Source organism: Chaetura pelagica, unplaced genomic scaffold (assembly GCF_000747805.2).
Source record: "Chaetura pelagica isolate M959 unplaced genomic scaffold, ChaPel_1.0 scaffold85, whole genome shotgun sequence".
Taxonomy (NCBI): Eukaryota; Metazoa; Chordata; class Aves; order Apodiformes; family Apodidae; genus Chaetura; species Chaetura pelagica.
The window spans coordinates 378,860-403,682 of NW_009953505.1; the positions used below are offsets into that span (position 1 = coordinate 378,860).

General features: G+C 37.2%; 1 protein-coding gene across 1 annotated transcript in view; it reads right to left on the reverse strand.

The window, feature by feature from the left end:
- Nucleotides 1-2,940: 2,940 nt before the first annotated feature.
- PGR (progesterone receptor) overlaps nucleotides 2,941-24,823 on the reverse strand; it is a 37,577-nt gene continuing 15,694 nt past the window's right edge. The window contains exons 3-8 of the mRNA XM_009999414.1: nucleotides 23,593-23,709; nucleotides 16,437-16,739; nucleotides 13,872-14,016; nucleotides 10,952-11,082; nucleotides 6,766-6,923; nucleotides 2,941-4,183 (exon numbers count right to left, since the gene is read on the reverse strand). Of these exons, the coding sequence (XP_009997716.1) occupies nucleotides 4,028-4,183; nucleotides 6,766-6,923; nucleotides 10,952-11,082; nucleotides 13,872-14,016; nucleotides 16,437-16,739; nucleotides 23,593-23,709 (1,010 nt within the window). The 3' untranslated portion in view covers nucleotides 2,941-4,027. The remainder of the gene's footprint in view (nucleotides 4,184-6,765; nucleotides 6,924-10,951; nucleotides 11,083-13,871; nucleotides 14,017-16,436; nucleotides 16,740-23,592; nucleotides 23,710-24,823) is intronic.

Consider the following 24,823-nt stretch of genomic DNA (forward strand, 5'->3'; position numbering starts at 1 on the left):
AAGTTGGGAGGGATTTAGATATTGGCTCTGTGGCTGCAAGCTGACTTATCGGAAGGAAAGAAAGGTCAGCGTGCCACAAACAGCATGTCAGGCAAGAAATGTGTGTTTGGAGTTGCTCTGCTGCACGGGTGAAGTGCAGCCCCATCCTCTCCTGCTCTGGGAATACACTAACCTTAAATTTGTGCAGGTAGGAGAGTACAGGCAGGAAGGATCTCTACAGATACTATTGTCCATGCTACTGATATGCCACTGATAATTGAGATAGATATTTGGTTTTAGATGGGAACACAGGAAAGCCTCCCAATAAAGACAAATGTTACTGTACCTTGAAGGTAAAAAAAACCAACCAGAAGGTACTAATGAAGCATTGACTGGCCAGGAAATCCAAACTGGACTCTCAGCTTCTCTACTGTAGATGTAAAACAAGAAAACATAATTGCAATGCAGCTGGAGAAACAGCTGGAGTTCAAACTTACCTAAGCTTCAGGTTTTTTACGCACCACATATGACCAGACCATTCCAAAGTGCCATGAAATAGATGCAAAGTTTCTCAGACTATGTTTCCCTCTGGCACGGACTAGGTTTTAAAAAACTCACATTCCCCTTTCCCTGAAGGCTGGTCAAAACTGTTGATCCAGCTAAGATATTTGAAAACATGAGCCAAGTGTTCGACCTCTTGTATTTCTTTCAGCACAGCAGATACAACATGGAAGCAACTTGGTGTGAAAGAGCCGGACAGGCTGCTAGGGCTGGAGGTCTCGTCTTCTCTGTGCTGCACTGTCACAGCTCTCCAAATGCAGCTGGGATGCCACAGCCAGGCACTTCAACCTTCCAAAGAGCCTTTAAAATTATAAAGGTGATGCCTCTACAAAGCTTAATAACAACAGTAGAGCTCAATGGGAATGTTTGACTTTATGGTTTTGTTTGTTTGCTTCACTCAAGTACCAGCAGAAGGCAACACTAAGGGCCTTGGGTCAAAACATACCTGAACTGTAGGGAATTGGAGAGGCTTAGCTCCAGGCAGAGCTTGTGTTATTTAGTGTATGATGAAGAACTTCTAGTGACAGCTCAGACAAAACATTATGTCTGCATTCTGCAGAAGATGGCAAGGTTTCTAATTACTACAACAGGTCTAGTACCTTTAAAATGTAATCAGGCACATTGTGTGTGTCAGAAAACAAAGTCCATCCTCTTCTTTCTAGTTTTCAAAATGCAACGCAAGAAGATCCAGCATTGTTTTTTATGCCTTGTTCAGCATACTGAGAAGCACTACAAGATGTTTTATTTAGACATATTTGTAAAGCACAGTTAAAAAAAATGCCATCATCTTAAATAATAAAAAATGTAGAGAAATACAGTCACCTAAGAAGTCTTGTGCTCTCTTAAAAAAAACCCCAAAACACAAAAAAATCCCACTTTGCTGGTGGCTCTCTGGACACTGCTGCACTGTTGAAAAGTCACAGTACAAGAGCTTTCCATAGGGAAGGAAATGATCTTGTGTTTTGATCCCTGTTCACGTGTCTGTGCAATCCAGAGCAAACAATGTGACAGCATCAAAACGGAGACTAAAGTCAATTTTATGAACTGGCCTCAAGGCTGGAAGTTCTGAAATTAAAACAGCTTTTTCAAACTTCAATCAAGTAGTGAACACAGCACTTTCAAATTCATACAACAGCCACATTTAGCCGAGCTTGTTCTCTCTTACATAGTGCATTTATCATGACCAAGAAATTCTGGGGATTTTCTTCTAAGAGTTAGAGATCTTAAAGGAACAATTTTAAACTTTTGTTACCTATTCCAGAAGACATCTATTCTTCCTTTTTGATTATGCGTTTGAGATGAGCATTTGAGACTAGTCCACCATAGTGACATCAGCCTACTTGGCACAGATTTTAGGAACTGAGTAAAAGACAGAGGTATGTTGATCCCAGGCATTCCTAAGGCGAGCACACTGCCTGCTCTGTTTTCCAATTTCAGAATTAGGGTGCCAAGGAATAAATTTTAGTGTTGGAAGCTTCTGTTAACAGTTTAATCTAAAAAGTAACATAGACAGTCTGTTTATTCAATTGCAAATCATGCGGCAATGCTTAAATTACCAAAGAATGCATTGAAATACTGAAGTGGAATGGTTGAAATGGACTTTTTTACTAAGCTCCACGATTACGGCAAGTCAATAGAAAGAAAAATAAAGAAATCAAAACTTCAAAATATAGAAATAAAGAACTTTGTGTTATTTATTAAAACATAATCACTTTAAGGATCACAGTTAGAAATTATATGAAAGAAATTGCTTGTCTCTGGGCAGTTAGAAATGACAAATCTAGCCAACTAACACAAAAGTCTGCTTATCCAGAGCTGCATCTTTGCACCAGCTCTCGTGGGTTTTGCACTTCTATGAGGGAACCTCAAAAATGTTTTTATCCCCAGTAGTCATGCAGCTTCTTCTTGATTTTCTTTAGGAAATAACAAATAGTAGGATACCTTTAGATCTAGTTGCTGGTTGTCCACATGTTTGTCAAGATTCAGGACTTAAATTTTATGGACAAGTAACACCATTTACACTTTTAATGAAGGGCACCCTAATTTTATCAGGGATACTGAACTTACACCCAGGGAGCCTTCGCTCACATGACAGGAATACAGGCCAAGTTACACACCAGCAACATTTGCCATCACACCACAGATGCACCCAGTCTGTCATGGGGAAGAGCAAAAAAGCATATGGCCAGCAAGTACCCAAGAAAGACTCACCATTTTCTACACTCCTGGAGAATGTGTATAATTTTTAGTGAAAGGCAGAATCTGTTGTATTCTAATAAAATATTCTTGGGCTTTATCCTTTTCCCTGTTGTTTGAATTTAACAGCAATTTACTGCCTTGAATGCATGGGTTGCTTCATATCTATATCAAGTGCACAAACAGAACCACACTATAATTTTTCAGTCTTCTTGAATTTATAAAGCTAATTTAGTCCAATTCCCATTTTACAGTTACCCCAATTATAATGGCATGTCTTAAAAATATAAAATATGTAGCTCCACTAAGTAGTACTGAAATGAGTCTGATGTGTATAAAAATGTTTGTGGTCATATTTTCCATTTATTTTTGCATTTAATCACACTATAATTTTATGTTAATGGTTGATGAGTATTCAGCACTGGAATTCAAAACATTAAGATTATTAAAAGTTGTAGTCAGTGAAAACATCTCTATTTAAAGCTTCTGAAACACAGAACTTTCAAGTTGCTGAATTTAAGACAGCTAAGTGATTTAGCTTTAAAAACTGCCAAACTTTCACAAAAAATAACAAAAAACAAAGCTGAGTGGCTTTGCATGCACATTACTTCTGGAGTAATATACAATGAAATTTCCCTAAGCTTTCTCATTTTTGCAGGAGGGCTGCCCAGAATGCTGCAGGAAGCAGTACCCTGGAACTATGAGTACAGACAAGAATATGAATGTACATTTTGTGGCTAGAACTTCAGTTACTCATGAAGGTTTTGCAGCAACATCTACTTCATTTTGGATGCTGAGTTTGAAAGGATATTTCGGTGACACAGATGAGTTAATAAAAAGTGAAATATCCAAGAGAAAATGTGGGCAATATTTTAATTCCTCAGAAACCTTGTATAATGCACATGCTTCCATGTACCCATGGGCACAACGTGCTGAAGGAAGAAGTTTACAACCTGTCATATCAGAAATTTGAGAATGTGTAATATGTAAGAAAGGTGTATAAGATAACTGTTCTTAGAAACCTGAAAACTCTAGTAATTGTCATTCTTATGCATATCTAAAAAGCAATCTAGCCAAGTTTACAAAACATCTCTTATGACTTGTGATTTTTGCAGTTAAGGAATCAGAACCCACAATATGTACATCAAGCATCAATGGCTTCTGTATGTTACAAGTATAAAGCAGAAGGCAGAGTATGACAAATATACTGAAGTCCTGACATTGCAAAATCTTGACCAAAATAAACAAAAATGACCCAGAAATCATCTCTATGATAAGAGAAACAACATTTTCACTTTTTGTGAAAGAGAAGAGGTTTCACCATCCCTGCCAGAATCTTGGGTAGCTGGGCAGCAATCACCTCTGACATCATCTCGGGGAATTCAACACTCAGTGCACGGGACTGGAGAAATGTGTTCAGACAGAAGAGATGGAGCTGTTTCACTAGCTGGATTTAATAAAAGACAAACATGATGAATCAGACTAGCAGTAATCCAGACAAATAAACATGCTGTCAATCACTTATCTCATACATCCATCAGCTGACATAATTACATACCTTCCTCTCTTATTCTTGAATCAATAATGTCATTCTCTATTAAAATATCCTCCCATGCCAAAAAGTCACAAATAGAACTGAATGGTATGTCATATAAAAAGTGCCTCACTAATGTTAGAGTGTTATCCTCCTCATTCACGACAAGCACCATGAGCAATGGCAATTAATAAACAATTATTCAGTCTTTGATTTTATCCTCACATTCAATACATCTTCATGCCTTGTTTAGTCTATGCTATTCAACCCCTGCTCTGATGACAGCATTTGCTGTTTCCTTGTGTGCTGTTCCATAGTTCTGATGATGCTCATGTCTGGATCTGCTGCAAAATATTACACTCCATAAGCCCCAGTCCTTTCAAAGCAGCTGCTCAATATGAGTGACTACTTCACCTCTTCTGTCCTCTCTGAGAAGTTACAATTATATAGTTTTACTTTAAGATCCTTAATGTTGCTTTTATGTTGTAGAATTTCATACTATTTCTGTTACTGTAGGCTTTAACAACACACAGTATCTCCAACATTATTATCCTTTCCTTGTTATCTGCCATCATCTTACCAGCCTGTGCTAAAACAGGGACTTGAACTAAGATAACCTATAGACCAAACGCTACCCTAAACTATCACTTCACAGGGTATTTCGCAGCAAGCCCCGCTCCCTTGCTTCCACTGAGGCTATTTTACTTTGTTTAAGTATATGAAATGAAGAGACTGACCTTATAGCCCAGTACTTAAAGAGTTTTTCTCTGGATACTGTTACACACAGACTGCAAATTATTGCTACACATAAGGCAGGAAAACCTATCCCAAGCAAGACAGATCCAAGAGGTTCACTGAGCACAGGGCTACTATGAGTAGCATTATAGTGGGCAAAACTTGTTTTTACAAGTGAAAGGTGACTGACTGAGTTTCAGGGATGAGTTTAGCACTGACAGTCCCAGAAGACAACTGCAGTTGGACAACCAGGCAATACTGAAAGTTAAGCTCCATATTGTCCCTTTAGAATTCTCTAATGTCTACCTTCACCTGTAAGGGTGCTTTTCATACTTGTCTAATTCTCCTTTTGCTGCTATCTCAGATGATGTAATAGCTAAATGGTTAATGTGAGTTGTGGGGTTAGCAGAAACTGATGAAGAGGTTGGTGCAGTGGACCAAAAGACCACCCGCTGAACCACATAATTATCAAATTGTTACCTCTGACGGGGGGCCTACAAGAAAGCCATAGAGGGACTTTTTACAAGGGCATGTAGCAACAGAAAAAGGGGTAATGGCTTAAAACTGAAAAAGGGGAGATTTAGGTTAGACATGGGAAAGAAATTATTTCCTGTGAAGGTGGTGAGACACTGGAACAGCTTGCCCAAGGAACCTGTGGATGCACCCTCCCTGGAAGTGTTGAAGGGCAGGTTGGATGGGGCTTTGAGAAACCTGGTCTAGTGGGAGGCATCCCTGCCCATGGCAGGGGGTTGGAACTAGATGATTAAGGTCTCTTCCAACCCAAACCACTCTATGATTCTTAACTCCCATAAATGGGATCTTCAAAAGGTGTTGTTTTGGTTTTTTTTCCCATCAGAAGGAGAGAATAGTAACAATGAAAGGTTTTGGATCTATAAATGTAATTATTCATGACCAACTAAATTAAAACACAGATTTGCTGACTGCAGAAGAATATACACATGCGAAGATCCCATCTGTCCCTGAACTTGCAAGTTCCTCACAACTAGAACTGAACTCAAAAACACTCTTCCTGAACTACCAGTGCCACTTCCCCAGTGCTTGCTAAAACCATCAGGTATGGCCCTACACCTCCACTTTTTGCCTCTCTTGAAGAGATACACAAGCCATTACAAAATTATATACATATGGGCAAAGGTTTATATGAAATGTCATTTCTTAGTTTTAAAGGATATTAAGCCAATGGAATACATGTGGGATTCTTCGAGATGTGGAATGGATTCAGCTGCATCTTTTAAGACGCTTATGATCTCTATGCTATCACCACTAGAGTTCTCAAAGATTAATCATCCCCCAGCTACAGAAAGATACTGAAAACAATGGCATGGAATATACACATAAAGGTTGCAATTTTGATTGTCTTTCTTCTTAGAAGCCTGACTTGGCAACTTGAATTGCTTCTTCTTTGTAGTATTTAAATATTTTCATTAACATGTATACAGACACACACACACACATACATGCTGCCTCCTACCAAAAACCGTAGCTGTACCAGTGCCATTAGAGAAACCACGAAGCAAAGTGGTAGCATTCAAATCTTGTATACCATGTAATATATATACAATCTATAGATGCTGAATATATAGTCATCTATTCACACAAATATGCAAACTAAAGGAAATATGTAGGGGTTTTCTTTTGTTGCTTAGAAATGTTGAAAAGCCACTTTCCACAAAATTACTTTTAAGAAATACTAGTTCCTTCTTACATAAAAAGCAGAACACATTAACAAGTAAACTTACATCATGCATGGAATCCATGAGTTTTGTAAGTTGATAGAAACGTTGCGAGTTGGCCACAACGCCCTTCTGGCGCAAACCAATCGCCTTCACCAGTTCTCTAATGTAACTCGTTCTCATCTCATCAAATTGGCTTTGGCTTCTTAGACCTTCCAAAGGAACTGAAAAGCAATGCAGTTCATTATTATACGCCAGGCACTTTCAGTTCAACAGAAAAAATCAGGGAAAAAATCAGGCAAGTCTTGGGCACAATGCAGGTTCACTGTTTTAGATGTAGTATTAGAAAGAGATTCATTATGGTGTCCAGATGCTTACTTTTCTCCACTGTCTCTAAAATAATGTCACGGGGACTACCTCACATAGGTAAACAAATTGCATACTAGTTATCTAGGTATCTAGTGTATCATCAGTCTGTTATCAGACCATGACTAGTATCAGGCCAGGACAGTGGCAAATCTGTGCATTTCTTAAAAAAAAAAAAATGGAAGCTTTTTTCATAATGACATTGACTTATTAAACAATGTAACACAACTTTGAGATGTTTCGTTACTTTCTGGAATTAAAATATATGTGTGTGCTGACTCTCTGTACCATGCACTGCATAATCAGACACCTAAGAACGGAATTCTTAACACAGAAGCCACCTCAAAAGCAGATGGCTGCACAGGGACTGGACCTAAACTCACTTCCTAAAAGAGAATTAGGTTGCTATCCCTGAAAAACACTGTTCTCTATTTGGAAATCATAAACCCTGTTCTGAAGTCAGTTGCCTACATCATGCCTGGTTCCTCAGAAGAAGGTATAGGGAAGAAGATATTTAAGGCAAACAGATTAAATTAACAGTCCCTCACCTCCAGCCCAGAGAGAGGTAACAAAGCAGAAGTTCCATTCTCTATTTAGGCAGAAGCCACCTATTTCGTAGGGCACTGCCCAAGAGAGGGAACAACTCAGTTTCCCAAGGATGTCTCTTCCTCCATGTCTCCTCAGACAAGAGAATGTCTGGGGGAAGGAGACACATATACAGAAAACAGCAAGTTTACTTTAAAAGACAAGTGTCTGAACATGGAGATGGCTATGGAAGTCACGGTCTGACTCTTAACTAAAACAGAATTCAAACAAAAATATAGAGTAGCATTTGTAAGTGCTTCTGCTGAAAGTATGTTTGTAACACTATATCTAACAATAGCCCAGCTTTTAGGGATGTCTATTAGATTTCTTTTGGCAGCTGATGGAAATGAAATGAGGGACAAGGTGGACCTTTGGTTTGACTCAGCCACTCAAGGCCAGCCAGCCTCAGGAGGTATCTGAAGGTGTGCCTGTCACATCGGTGTCAAGGGTCTAAATGGAAGGGAAGAGTTCTGTTTTGTGGAGAATGCAATATGCTTAGGAGTAATACAGGCAGGAGTACTCACAGTGGAGAAGAGTTATGTAATGGAAAAAGAACAGCGTAATTTTCAAAGTCTGGATGGTTCTGGGTTTGTGTAACAGTAGAATTACAGACACCTATGAAATCTTTCTCATATAGAGTGACATTCGGTTGGAATTTAGGGTTAGGTGGATACTTTCTTTGACTGAGATCTCTAAAACAGCAGTTAAGCCCTTACATTTCTCTTATGAATTAAGTTAAAAGTTCTCTTCTAGCAACGCACGGCCTGTTTCCCAGAATTCTGCAAAAGCACAGTCACATTCCCATCTAATCACAGGAGGTTCCACTAAGCTATTGATTTGTGTGAAGAATTATAATGTCTTACATGCATAAATGCAATTTGAACACAGGTAGCTCAAATGCTCCTTCCCCCTAAACATATGCCAAGAATGAGGATGTGGCAAGAACCCAACCATAATCTTATGCAACAGGATTGTGCAATTTCTCTAAATCTAAAGCCTGGGAAGGGTTGGAGCTACAGCTGAACCTGCTATATGATTATTTCTCTCATTTTTTTTGCTTAGCTCTACCTTCTAAATCATAGTATTTCTGAACTGTTTATATTATTAATTCCTAGACCTATGTGGCTTCTGCAAGATACTGCCCTATTTAGAACTTTTGGGGCACTGCCACAAGACTGAATACTACATACAGTACATAATGACCTATAAAATGGAAACAATTGCAGAAAATAAAAATGTTGGTCGATTTTTTGTGGAGACTAATTCTAATTTCAAGACAGCTTTAAAACTGGCACAAGTACAATATAAAGAAAACAACTAAGCAACAGCACACTCAATGAAAAACTGTAAATCAAAAATATTGTAGAAATTTAAACTGGGGTTTCCATTGAGAAGTAGAAATGTATCAAGGCTGACATTCAGTTATGTTTAATACAAAGTACTGTTTTATGAAATGATATAAAAAGTAAAAAACAGTTCATCTAAATAATAAACCAAATACAAGACAGAATGAGAGACTAAAAATTCAGACTTGATTAACTGTTAGAATATGAAAGCTCGAAGTGGTCATACTTTCACATTTGAAGAGGATTAAGATGAATGCCATGACTAAAACAAAAGTAGTCTTAAAAACCACTCATAGTAACAATGAGGTTATATAATTTTTTGAAAAGTTTTGCAGACAGACATTTACATAGTACCAAACATTTACTAAACATCTCAGCAACTACGGTTAGGTGTGCATCTTTTCCCAAAAATCTAACTAATTGTTTTTGGCTTTAAGACATTAAATGCAGAGGAGAACAAAAAGCAAAACTCATCAGCACAGGCAGAAATACTTTCTTTTTTACCCCATTTTTAAATACATAAATATATATCTATAACAAAAATATTATATATATATATAAAGATGATATAAATGTATAAATATGTGTTTCTGAGGGCTGTGCAGTTGATAAAGAATGGTAGCTTGATGAATATTGTTAAACTGATGCACTCATCAGAGGGATTGGACTACTGCAATGATTTTTTAATTTTGTTTGAACTTATGGAACAACAATAGAGAGCTGGAATATCACAAATGTATTGGTATTTCACTGAAATTTAAAACTTCTCTCTAAGCTTCAAATAGACAAGGGTCTTAATTTTGTGATGAAAACAAGGTGGAAAGCATTTAAAAAAGGAATATGTTTAAATTTCAACAAAGCAACTGCAGTTATATCAGAGAGGGATTTTTGCCCACATTATTTTTATTGCTTCAGCAGAGTGTATGATATTTTGCTATTATTTTAGTAATTTTATGTTCATATGAGCTAAATTTAATCTTTACTGCTTATGGTCTGCTGATGCTTACGCAAATACCAGCCAAGCACAGCTTAAGAGGGAATAAATTTTTGTTCCTTGTCTTTTACTGAAGCTTTGTCCAATCAAGAAGCAGGTTATGTGCAACATGCACATCCCCTCTGACTCCTTAAGTATGTAGAGAACCAAATTTCAACATTAAAAAAATTACATTTCTCACAGGCATCCACTCTCATTCTAATAGCATTTTAAAACTTTCTATTTGTGGATTCATAACTAACAGTTACGGCCTCAGAAGATGTACATTTTATTATTTTTAACAAGGTTTTGGAAGATAACTTCATCAACTATCACACCTCCCATATAAAGTGGAATGCAACTGTATGCTGGGTTCCTTAAAAGATGGGTATGATTAAAAGCGACCATGGATTTTGTTCTGAAGAAACAAATCAAAGGAAAACATTTCCATTTGTTTAAATCTGTGTTAAACTCAACCTATTTATAACTATAAAAAGTCAAATAAATTTTAGTATTGTTTGCCTTGTCAAGTTCACTAATTATTTTGAGTAAGCATGCTTTAAGTTCTTGGCTAAGATAAAGCTGTCAGTCCTGAAAATTTATTAAATATTTTTAAATATATTTCCAATGCTTGAAAGGTTTGGGTTTTTTTTAATCTGTGCAGACTCATTTAAGCTGAAGAGCTTCCAGGCAGATTTACTGCACATTTGATTGGAAAATGCATAACACAATATAGCTACATATCAAATGGGATCCAACATTTCCTCAGTGCTTTTATACAAAATAAACCAAACAACTAACTACAAATTATTTGTTCCATATAAACACTAGAAAAAAATATTTTTAGTTCTTGAAATGCTATTATTCCTCCTAAATAAGTTTCCATTTCTTAAGCCAGCATAGCTCAGCAATTGTCAAGTTAAACAACATGGTTCAAAACTCTTTTCCTAGTGGTAAGTTAGACAGAAAGAAAAGAACCTACTTGTGTTGAGAAGTAACAGTGCTTTCATACACAGGAACTCTTCTTGGCTAACTTGAAGTCTGACAAACTCCTGTGGGAGTTGCCACATGGATAGACACAGGGAATAGAACGAAGATTCTTTCATCCTCTGTCTTACACCCAGAAAAGGTAAAAAAAAAATTAAAACATGAAAATAAAGAAAAGGAATGGGTCCAGTACTCGTCGCTTGAGGAAATGACTTGTTACCTATTTAATTACCACATTACAGAAATTAAAGAAAGAGGTTATACACATAAACAATTTGCTGACTTTTCTGTACCTACATTAGCTTTTTAAAAGTAATGAATGTGCTATTATTTTGGAAGCTTAATCAGTTACTGCTGCCTAGAAAAAAATCACCTTGAAGATTATCAAAGCTGAATGCTAACCACCAAAAAAGAAGGGATTTTATTAATTAAAAGCATCCTAATAATTAAAATTAACTATTTTTCTCTTAGAGGTTTAAAGATTTTTACCTTCTGTGAAATTATTTCAAAGCATAAAATTGAAGATGAACCTACAAGTTTATAGAAAACTTGTTCTTAGGTTTTGCAAAAATGTCTGCATCAAAATACTTTGCTGCAAGTCTAACACTGTACTGGTAACAGCAATTACAGTATTTTGTAGCACTTTATGCCATTAAAGAAACAAAAATATTAAATGTAAATATATACATAAAAATATTTAAGTGAACTTGCACAATAATTCAGCCTTACCTATAAAGTCCTGCAGAACGAAACAGAGCAAATCACACAAGGAAATACATAAAACTATTTAGTTTTTTGTGGCACTTTGATCTTTCTTTTCTCTTTGAGATTTCTGTATACTGAGTATATTTTATACCACATAGTTACTGGGAAGGCAGTTTTCAATGGAAATTACTGAAACAACTTCTACATTTGTAAACTAAAGTGAATGCATTGTACATTAACCTGAAGATCCAGGGGCTAATTTTACAAAGCTGCATCCTGATCTAAATGACTCAGGTACAACAACCACAAGATTAAATTTTGCCTGTCCCCGTTACAAGGTTCAGATCAGTGTTCCAACCTGACTCCAGATAGTACCCTCAACAAGGAAAACAAGATTTTCTGTGGAAAAAGACTTCTCTCAATGCACTGTTTGTTTTCTTCTTCTGCTAATTAAAGTGCTAGGGTTATCTTTAAAGAAAATTATTTCAGCTTTGTTCAACATCTGGTATCTTACACCAGCTCTTAATGTGGACATTTGATCTGTTAGATCTAAAATGACTGTCTTTTCCTACAGCTACTTGAAATCTCCCTTGCTATTCCTTTCTGGCAGTCTCTGTTCCTAAGTGGTATCTATGAAGAGTGACAGCAGCTCTCAGGGTATTCTTAAATACTGTTCTTAGTTATATTTTTCAGACACTGCAAAGTATAAGTAGCAGTAAATCTTTGTAGGTTTTTAATACTAATTCATTAAATCATTGTCAAATTAGTACTTCTGGCTTCACTGGTCTAAAACTGATGCTACCAAACAAATAATTCCAAAGGAGCACTACAACTCAGTTCACTAAATGACAGAGTGGCAGTGGAAATTTTCAGATTGTGGTTTCATGGTCATTTTGAAACAAGTAAAATGTATGTTGACCCTCAGATGGAATTTCACTTTCCACCTCCAGATGTGCACTTCTGCTATTCTGGCATCAGTACCTGATTACTTGCTAATTAATGTATTTTTCTGGGGTATTTATCAAGCATATAAACTCCTTATCTGCTTGACAGTGCAGCCAGATACTGTTTGATACAGCTTAAGTGAAATTATGGCGATGCATGAGCAGGGAAGCAGGTGGAGTTGAATTTTTTGGCTGTGTCCAGCACTTAACCTTTGCCTAAAGAGATCAGGAAAGTACAATTTTAGACATCATTGTGGACATGGAAGTTGCTTAAATTTTACTGATCTAAAAGCAAACTGATTTCCCAATATATTGTTTTACTATCATTTAGTGTGCCAGTTACTTTTCATGCCTAACTCTTTGTTTAAGTTTCTAATATGACCCTGAGAAGGTGTTCTACAACCAAAAGAAGGGTATTTTGCCACCTCTTTCTCAATGCAGATGGACTAGAGCTGTAAACAAGAAGCTGCCTCTCAGGGATTATAATCAGGGTTTGTAAATCTCAACCCTATTCTTCAGGAAGTCTTCTTCACGAGGTGGCAGCAGTGGTCCACTTACAAGCTAATACCTCAAGACCTGACATTACTGCCTGAAGTCATCTCACTCTGTTTCTTCCTTGAAAGTATTTCAATTTGTATAGCATAATTAATACACATGTGAGAGGAAAGGATTCATTACCCTATAACCTCACAGTCATTTACTGTCATCTGGAAGAGAAAAGGTCAGGAGCTACAGGGCCAGCTCCATTGGATATTTTTAATACAGAGCTTCACTGGCAAGAAGCTGCATATCTATCAATTTCAAATTCAGGCACCTAGATCTTCTGCAAATCCACCTCTTAATACTTGAAACAGATATGTCTTAAAAGAAAACCTGATTAAGAATTTTTAAACAATAAATGCACTTTAGAAAAAATTTACCAGAGAATGTCAAAAACAACTATTTCAGACTACAAACAATTTGCAAAAAACCACCCAAAAAACAATGACAAAAGAAAACACTACTTAGCACCAATTATGAAATGTGAACTCATGGCTTATTCAGATTAGTTCAGGTAAATCTTCTGACAGCATTTTTATTTTTTTTCACTTAGATAATTAAAAAAAGTTACTGAACTTTATTATGACCAGAGGTTTTTCCTCTGCTCATAGATTTTAAACAGAACAAACAATGAATGAAATCTTAGCCTTAATTAAGTTACATACTCAATGACACAAATAAGTTCAAAATCTCATTCATACTAAGCAAACAGTAGAGTCTACTTACTCATTTAGAATCAGATCTGGTGCAAAATATAACATCTGACCACTGACATGTTTGTATGATCTCCATCCCATTGCAAAAACCATTAGACTCATCCACGAGTACTGGATGAGAGTTATCTGATCATCAATATGTAAATTCCGAAATCCTGAAAATTAAATTAAAAGTTTAAAAAAACTTTATAATTCTCATTTAAAGAAGAGGTGATAAGTTGTTCTGAGATTTACTTTGAACTATAAAACTGAGAACTCTGACAGTTAACCTTGTCTTTTTGTTCTGGTCCAATATTTCAAAATGGTCAAACCAAAATTAACATTAGGAGTCAGAAGTGACTATAACAGGAAAAACAAATGCATTTAATTTTCCTTTGGTAAAAATATGACAGTTTGAAACATGACCTCTCTAATAACCAACTCTTTATTTAATATAGATATCTTGGACGTCAGTGTTCTTAGCAAGAGATACAGTTGTAATATAATAAACATCCACATATAAATATCTCCCACAGCATCCTCGTGGATAAACTGAGGAAGTGTGCTCTTGATGATCAGGTGGTGAGGTGGATCATGAACTGGTTGAAAGAAAGAAGTCAGAGAGTTGTGGTCAATGGGACAGAATCTAGTTGGACGTCAGTGACTAGTGGAGTCCCTCAGGGGTCGGTACTGGGACAGGTACTATTCAATATTTTCATCAACAACCTGGATTAGGGAACAGAGCGTGCCCTCAGCAAGTTTGCTGATGAAACTAAACTGGGAGGTGTGGCTGACACACCAGAAGGCTGTGCTGCCATTCAGTGAGGCCTAGACTGGCTGGAGAGTTGAGCAGGGAGAAACTTGATGAAATTCAACAAGGGCAAGTGTAGAATCTTGCATCTGGGGAAGAACAACCCCATGTATCAGTGCAAGTTGGGGGCTGACCTGTTGGAGGGCAGTGTAGGAGAAAGGGACCTGGGGGTCCTGGTGGACAGGAGGATGACCATGAGCCAGCAATGTGCCCTTGTGGCCAAGAAGGCCAATGGCATCCTGGGGTGTATTAGAAAGGGCGTGGTTAGTAGGTCAAGAGAGGTTCTCCTCCCCATCTATTCTGCCTTGCTGAGGCCACATCTGGAATATTGTGTCCAGTTCTGGGCCCCTCAGTTCAAGAAGGACAGGGAACTGCTTGAAGAGTCCAGTGCAGAGCCATAAAGATGATGGAGTGGAACATCTCCCTTATGAGGAAAGGCTGAGGGAGCTGGGTCTCTTTCGCTTGGAGGAGACTGAGGGGTGACCTCATCAATGTTTACAAACATGTTAAAGGGCGAGTGTCTGGAGGATGGAGCCAGGCTTTTTTCAGTGACGTCCAGTGATAGGACAAGGGGCAGTGGGTGCAAACTGGAGCATAGGAGGTTTCACGTAATTATCAGAAAAAACTTTTTTACTGTGAGAGTGACAGAGCCCTGGGACAGGCTGCCCAGAGAGGTTGTGGAGTCTCCTTCGCTGGAGACATTCAAAACCCGCCTGGACGTGTTCCTGTGTGATGTACTCCAGGTGATCCTGCTCTGGCAGGGGGGTTGGACTGGATGATCTTTTGATGTCCCTTCCAACCCCTAAGATTCTGTGAAGATTCTGTGATCTTTCTTGCATTTAACTACAGAGAAGAGTTGTGTGTTTGCCTTTGATAACTTTTGTTCTCTGACAATTTTGAAGATTGCTATGAGACACCTGGGTCAATCTAACAGCTTCCTGCCACTGAAAGCAGTGGTCCAGTTCTTCATTACCTGGTCCTGTTACCTCCTGCAAGCAAGCTCTGGTATTCATGCCACTCCTCAGTGAACTAACTGGTTAAGCTCATGAAGCCATGAAAAAACTAGAGAGGATAAAGAAAACAAAAAAGGTCTGTTTTCTTTATCACTTAATTTGATGAATCAGTTCAACCAAGAGGTGTGACCAAGCACAAGCTAAAATGGGGAACAACAGGGATAGGGATTACCCTTTCCTGCAAGAGTGAAGTGTCAAACCAAGCTGACATGAAACTGCATTTCCAGACTTTCTGGTCAATATATTGATTTTTTTATCTCCCAAGATCAGGTTCCTTTGACCATACAGAGCATGTAATGTATATATGAGTCATTTTTTCTGGAACAGTCTTGGATATTCATACATTCAGTTATTTCTCACCACCAGTCTATTTGTGAGCTGGTAAGTCCTAACTGGTATTATTTGTAACAATTTTTCTCTGTTGCTTTCAAAAAATCATTTGAATAAGAATAAAGAATATGCATACATGTTTTTCATACCAAAAAATAAGTACCAGACTAGGAGGCATTAGGGTTGAAAGGCTGCTGTAATAGTCATGTACAGAAACTCCTTAGGCTTCTGTTGCTTTTTGGAGTGAGTCCAAATAATGCATTTCTTAGAGTGCCCTATTAAATGTATTTGACTGGTGCATATATTATCTGATGAAGCGGAAGTTTAATATTTTAGGATTTGTTAAAAATTAATTAACAGGTAGATGAGAATCTATTTTCACTGCTAGTCCTATGACATACTTGCTTAACTAGAATTCACTACAAATAAAAAGTGTTATTACCTGGTAGCAATTTAGACCACTTGACTACACAAAGGAGTTGCCTCTCACAAAGATGATTTAAACTGGTCAGCAAGGAACTTGGTGTTTCAGGTTTTGTATTGTCATAACCAGCATAGACAACTTCTGGCTCAATGCCTCGTAGAACACTTATCATTGGGGGAACAAACTGTATTTCTTGATTTGGAGAAAAGGACAGCCTTTGGGCTAGAGACTGGCTTTCATCTTGAAGGGTTGCTGGCTGCTGGAGTGCAACATCTAATGTTCTCACAACCTTCATTTTGTTAAACTTTTTAAATTTTCGACCTGAAGAAGAAAATTGTTGATCTGTTAAAAAGAATTAACCAGAAACATTCACATTTTCCAGTAGTGCTGGATTACAGTTTTAATCTATACAAGGAAACTAGAACTGTCTTCAGAGTGAGTTTTCTATTTTTGACTATTTATATAATTCAGAAACAATAACGGAAAATTCTTAAGAGTTTCTCCCTCCATACCCTCCTCCCTTCACAAGAGATGAATGGTACCCACCCATTAAAATTATTGCCATGAATTCTAGGTTACAGTAACCTCATAAAGTGTTTTATGGGTCAGTTCCCACTGTTCCATCATAAATCGACAGCTGAGCCAGCTGGCTCTACAATCCAGTTTCTATTAAACGTTAATTAAGGATACTGGTTGGTTTTTTCTACCTAATATTCAGAAACAAAAATGCTAGTAATTAATTACTACATACAGAAAATCCTTTCTTCTAGTTCCAAAAAAATTTATGGCTAAATTCTTTTTTGATTATTTGTAATGTAGTATTTTCCTCCTGTTTAGCCAAAAGAAAATAGAATTCAGGGGCAAGTGAAAAGCCAACAAATACTGTAAAACCACATGTCAACACTTTAAAAACTCTTCACTTTCTAGAGAATTATTTATCTTCCTTAGTATTTGTAATTCTCATTTCCATACTGTAGTGGTTTGAAGAACTCTAGCTGAAAAATAACTACATAGTTTAACTATCTTTCAAAAAAAAAGAACAGCTAATATATCTGGCATGGCTATGCAAACATATAGAGTTCTAGGTAGCAACTCTTCAAGTCTCTTTCATGGAAATAGTCTGGAAGTGCACCATACAGACAGAAAATCTAACCTTTAGAGACTGGAAAGACCATAAGCCTCAGTAACATACCATACTACACCTTCCAATAAAAAGGCAAATCCATGTAGAGGTGGCTGCATGGAACACATGCACTATAAATAAACCCTCCAAGATTATGAAAACCCTGTTGAATCGTGAAATTCCTTAGCTCTGCAAAAGTTTTGCTTAGTGAAAAAAGAGTGTCACAACAAAAAAAAACATTCAGTAAAGATACTGGTATTTATGGTCTGATTTACATGACAGTGGGACAGTAAGAGAGATGTAGTCTGACTGCCAGCAAAAAGCAAATTATTCTGCCAACACTGAAAAATAAAAATTTTACGTTTCAACCTTCAAGAAAACTGTAAGAAGGTCCTGCTCCAAGAAAAGAAGTATTTTTTCTTGTTGAGGTTTTGCATCCTTTAACAATAGAAAAAGAGATGCACCAAATTTCACTGGATGAAAAGAAAACCCATGCCTATTGCTGAACCACTAAGAAATTACATTTCAACGTATTTTATACAGAATGAATTCAATTAATTATTCTTAGCGTATACTAGCATAACTGGAGGCAGAATCAAACCTCTTTTTTGTGAACATGACAGGATTCAGCAGATGAACACATTCTAAAAAGCAAAAATGTGCTTTTAAAAAGAATGTAGTTTTGTGTTACCCCGTCATAATTAGATGTTTATCCATTTCCCATACAAACAAGCAAGTTGTACACAGAGTGAAAAACTTCAATTTAAATTTAAAAAGTGTTCAAAATATAAAAGGGTTCATACTAAATAGAATGTCAAGAAGTGCACTTTATTGATAGTAAAAATATGGGTGTTGGACTCTTCAGTAACATTCATCATCCACTGAAGTCAGGGGTCGAACCCCCAGTAACTTAACTGTGAGTTTAGTTAGCTTAGTGTCAAGTGCCCCAACAATCTTATGCTCATTTTATCACTTGTGGTAAGAATATAAATAATTCTGATTAGTAAAGAACGAAACACAAATTTACACCTTATGCTACAGCTGAACTGAAAAAAACACCCCAAAGAATAGACAATTTATTATGATAAGAGACCTAGGGCCAATTTCTATCACAACAAAGCTATACATAGTCCTAAAAAACATGCTGGGAATTTCCCACTAACTATTGTTTAGACATGAAGGAAAACAGAAGGAACAATGCATCTAATAGTTCATAAATAATGATTTCAGGTATTTTCTGCAATAATGGCTTCAGATACTTTTACAGTTCAGAGAACAAGTAAAGAAAGAAACCAAACAGAGTGCTTATCCCATGCAAATCTTAGTAGTTAATAAGTACCCATGTTTCCAAGCGATTAAATGGATCAGAATTAATGTCACACTGGCTTGCAGAATTGCTTATGTGTTTATTTCTAATTATGTTGCTTAACAGCCACCAGTAAAGCAACTCCACTTGTTCCTCATCTACCGGAGAGGTGACTACTAACCCACAGGAAACCATCTACCACAAGGAGACCATGTCTAATTAATTAAAACTCTTAAGGAGAAGTAGAAAACAACAAAGACGTAATGATAGCTTTCTTTTTCAATTGCTGCTTACAAAAATATCCAAATAATTTCCTGCTGTAAGATAAACAAATGTCTCCACTTAGTCCTATAATGTGTAACTGCCAGTAATCCTCTCTGGCAACTATTCTTCTAAATACTAAAGCCTATCTGTGTGTATTTACACAGCACACCTTTTCTCTGCTACATTTTCATTATTTTTTTAAGATAGCCAACCACTCAAGCAGTTTATTAGTATTCACAGTTTCCATACCCTCAATTACTGCAAATAGCATGTGCATAGTGTTTGTGTACTACAACAGGAAACACAAAAAAAAGAATATGTACTTAATCTCATCATCAAATATAGTATGATTTTCTCCTATACAGAACCATACTTCCAATCAGACAGTACTGATAGGAGATATTTCATATTAAAATTGCTGGGTTTCTAGTAAAACATCTCACTATCCTTCTCCATATCCTGTAATGAGGTGAAAAATGTCAATGATTTATTATTCTTGACAGAACACGATGGCTCTGACTTTAAGGTCACTATGCTCTTATGTTTTGTGTAGAAGAACAAGCTGTGTACACCATTGGAGGGTGCATACAAAATAAAGGAACAACGCAGCAAAGCAGAAATAATACATCTTGGTTTTAAAAGCCTCTTTGATGCTACCTCAGAAAATACTACCTGGAAAATTAATTCAAATTTGTCTCCACGTAATCATTGCAACATGGACTGAAAGCTGATTGAAACAATGAAGAAAGCAATAATTAAGAAATACAGCAGAACAAAGAATCTGTGACAGCTGGTCTGGGAAAATGAGATTCTCTGACAGGAAATTAAAAACCCAGGTATTGGTTTATTCCAGGAGCTGACACCGTTTGCTAGCCTATTAGAATGAAGATTAGAGATAGATTAACATGTCCAGTTATGAGATGAAAAAACTCTAAAGACAATTAACACTCCCACATATTATGATAATGCAGGAATTATGAAATATATGTTTGCATTTATATTTGTATATATAAAGAAGAAACAGTCCATACAGTAAAACTCAGTTACTAAAGCCATCCCATAATATACTTAGAACTGCTAACAACTTATTTTAAAACAGTGCCAGTTCATTTAATTACTTCAAAATTTGGGTTGGAAAATAAAACTGTTGTCAATGTAACATAATATTATTCTTTACCTACACGGCTGCTATTCAGTAACATTCAGTGGAAGTAAGTGTACTTCTCATAACAGTAAATGTAATTTAATCACTGCAATAACAGTAATTAACAGTTAATACCCTGTATAATCTTTGTCTTTTTCACCTTGATGAAGCAATATTGGAGGTCCACATTTAGTAACAGAAGGCTAGCATTAAGAAACTAACTTACAGGAGTAAAAGAATAGAGGATATCTGTGTAAATTCTGAATGGCAGAAACCATATAATGCACAAAAATCTTAAAACATAGTAGGCTGTAAACATACAGAAAGGTTTTAACTATTGTCAATTCTGATTGGTTAAAAATTCAAGGATGTATGTAAGTATGTAATTTGTTCCACGAATGGGATATTTTTTGTTACGGACACATCCTGGAGAAAATCATCTGTGCTCAGTAGTATCCCATATATGAATCATACTCTGCTACCAGCGTATCAAGTCATGGGTAGGAAATATTGTTCATGTGATACAATACAGCAAGCATGAGAAATGGCAAAACAGAAGTGAGAAAGATGACAGAAACAGTAGAAAGAGCATTGTGATTAAACAACTTGTCTTGAGTCTTTTTGTTCTTTCGGATTTTACATCCTCATTTGCAAATAATATAAAGCAACTCCTGTTTCCTCTTTTTAGCTTCCTAATCCCCCCAGAACTGTTGACATCACTAAGATCACCTGAAATACTACACTCAACCTGAAACAACTAAGAACAAACTAGAGATGCCACAGTCCTAGCTCCATTCAGTATTTCCTTTTTTCCATTGCCTCAGTGTTTTCTTCTCCTTTTTATTTGCTGCCAGATCACTTATTTCCAAAAGATGGGGTGGGTAGGACTCTGTACTATCATACTATATTCGATTATGACATTAAGTAGATTTTTTTTAATTTCTTGGTGTTTTTCTGCACACTTTCCAGTAGGTGGTAATACCAAGGCAGAGATCTAATGAGATTCCATGCTCCTAAGAGAATTGGAAAAACTAGACTAAAACAGTCTCCTTAAGAAGCGGAAGTTAGCTTTGAATAAGTATATTGAGAAAAGGGCTAAAAAACACAACAAACTGCTTACAACAATTTAGCTCTAAATTCAAATAAATTATTCACACTTGCTTAGTGCTAGATGAGAAAAAAGGTGATCTAAAGAGAAAGAGGAAGTTTTTACTCTTTTTATACATGACAGTAAAGAATGAAGAACAGGAGCACCTCAGGTTTGGTTTCAAGCATGAGTACGTAACATCCTCATACAAGGAAGGACACAATAATGAGGATATACCATCTCATAAACATTGGTAGCAAAAGCATCCAACTTTTTCCATTTTAGGTACCTACATCCATAGCAAAATGTATGTATTAAAAAACTCCAGGAAAACTAGCATCCATAAACATATGCAAAACGCAGAATAATGTCAAGCCTTCTGGCTACTTTTCCTATGTAGAATTACTATGTAGAAGAAAGCTGAAGCAAAAGGAGTAGCTGATGCTAGTGAGCCATCTCACTCTTCTGCTTGTTCAAGCTGTGATGCTTGGGAAGTTAAAATAATTGGGAATTAGTTATTAGCACTATCCAGGCTATCATATGTGGAAATACAAGTTAGATCATCAAAATCTTCATTTTGCAAAACTCACAGCCAGGTATGAATATTTACCTGTATTAATTTACACCAGCTAGAATCATAGAATGGGTTGGGTTGGAAGGGATCTTTAAAGATCATCTAGTCTACCCCTCCTGCCATGTGTAGGGACATTTTCACATATCAAATTCCTCAAACCTTGCTAGACAAACTTACATGTTGTCTCAAACTTTACAACACAGACGCTATAGCTGCCACCTTCTCCTTTCCTGAGTCTCCTTTTTACCACACATTTTCCACAGCTCACTCTGGATATCTGCCTCCTTGGCTTTCTACCTTTCCAAACCTGGGGGACTCTTCCATTCACCTGGGCACATAATCTTTCAAAGTGCAGGAAGCAGGCAGAGACAGTAACACCAGTTTCACCAGTACAGATTAGGAGCTGACCTGCTAGAAAGCAGGTCTGTGGAGAAGGACCTTGGAGCCTTGGTGGACAAGTTATCCATGGGACAGCAATGTGCCCCTGTGGCCAAGAAGGCCAATGGTATCCTAGGGTGCATTAAGGAAAGTGTGTCCAGCAGGTCAGTGGAGGTTCTCTACTCTGCCCTGGTGAGACCACATCTGGAGTGTTGTGTCCAATTCTGGGGTTCCAAGTTCAAGAGGGGTGAGGATTTACTTGAGAGTGTCCATTGGAGGACTACAAGGATGATTAAGGGACTGGAACACCTGTCTTACCAGGAAAGGCTGAGAGACCCCAGGCTGTTTAGTCTAGAGGAGAGAAGACTGAGAGGGGAACTTATTAATGTACATAAATATCTGAAGGGTAGGTGTCAAGAAGGAAGGCCCAATCTCTTTTCAGTTATGCCCTGGGATAAGACATGAGGCAATGGACTCAAACCAGAACACAGAAGTTCCACCTCAACATGAGAAAGAACTGTGAGGGTTACAGAGCACTGGAACAGGCTGCCCACAAAGGTTGTGGAGTCTCCTTCTCAGGAGACTTTCAAGACCCATCTGGATGTGTTTCTGTGTAACCTACCCTAGGCAATCCTGATCTGGCAGGATCTGAAAGTCTAGGGAAGTTCAGAATCATATAATCATGATTGTATGATTATATTAGAAAGAGGAAAGTTTTTTCTCCTTCCTTTTTTTTTTTTTAAAATTCCTTTTGTGGACATATTCATTCTATCATCTTAGAGCACGAACTAGTACAAAGATGGGAATTCTCAGCATCTAGTACGTGAAGTCTGTAGTGTTTTGCAACTACTGCCTGACCCTCTTCAGTGGAACAGAGGATGTGATTTTGTTGACAGGCACTCAAATCTATGATGGTGAGAAGGGGATAAAAGAGAAGGGGATAGTACTAATTCCTGATTTTACTGCCAATCCCAATTTGCTTCTTTACATCTTACCTAAATCAAGTTTTCTGATCCAAAATTATTAATAAATACACACCAATACAATTCCTGCCCATTCAAGAAAATGAGTATAAGGGAGAGAAAGATTTCTACAGAAAGACATTTTTGTTTCAGAATTCCAGACTTTAAAGAAAAATCATAAGGAATGTTAAAACATCAGGTAATTATTCCAGAAATAATATTTTTATTTTTATTTTTCCCTTTACGGTATCAAAGCAATATTGATCAAACTCAACAGGTTGAAGGTAGTGTTCCTGACTGCCTAATTTCCTGCATCAGATTTGAAAAGCAGCTCACCTCCCAGAACCATCCCAGCTTGACAGCACTTCCTCAAGCGACATGCTGGACAGTTCTTCCTACGAATTTTATCAACTATGCAGTCATTTCTTCCAGCACATAAATAGTTGTGCTGCCCTGTAGGCAAGAGAAAAACAGGATTAATACTATGTTTTCTAACATCACAAAATTATTTCTGTGTATAAATGTTCAAAAAAAAACAGATTTAAAAAAGATATACTTGAACCATTAAAGGACTCCTTAATTTTATGCTAACTTTCAAATAGTGACATGTTACTATTTAAATACAATAATCTAATTTACCTGTTTAAGAATGAAACTGCTAATCTATGAAATTTCAAAATAATTAGCAGGCAGGATGAACTCTTAAATTATTATATTAACCAGCTGAACAGATGAAGCCAAGACAGCCAAAAAAGACAAACAGAAAAAGGCTTTATCATTTTAGGTTTTTTTTTTAATTCTAAAGGACAGCAAAGAGTCTGCCAGTATAGCATTAAAATGGAATCTTAAATTACATTAGCTTCAAGCAGAGCAAAAGGTTAAATTAAGAGTCACAGAATCATAGAATCACTAGGTAGGAAGGGACCCTAAAAATCATCAAGTTCCAACCCCCCTGCCATGAGCAGGGAACCCTACCACTAGACCAGGTTGCACAAAACCTTGTCCAACCTGGCCTTAAAAGCTCCAGGGATGGGGCATCAACAACCTCCCTGGGCAACCCTTTCCAGTTCCTCACCACACTTATAGGGAAGCATTTCTTCCCAGTATCTAACCTAAATCTCCCCTCTCTCAGTTTAAAACCATTACCCCTCGGCCCATCACTGTCTTCTGTAGTGAAAAAACCCTCTCCAGCTTCCTGTAGCCCCTTTCAAGTACTGGAAGGTGCTATAAGGTCTCCCCAGAGCCTTCTCTTCTCTAGGCTGAACAGCCCCAGCTCTCTCAGCCTGTCTTCAGAGCAGAGGTGCTTCAGGCCTTTGATCACCTTGGTGGCCCTTCTCTGGACCCTCTCCAACAGGTCTATATCTTTCTTGTGCTGATGGCACCAGAACTGTATACAGTATTCCAGGTGTGGCCTCACCAGAGCAGAACAGAGGGACAGAATCACCTCCCTGGCCCTGCTGGCCACACTTCTTTTGATGCAACCTAGGATGTGTTTGCCTCTTCGGGCTCCAGCACACACTGGTGGCTCATGTCAAGCTTCTCATCTACTACCACCCCCAAGTCCTTC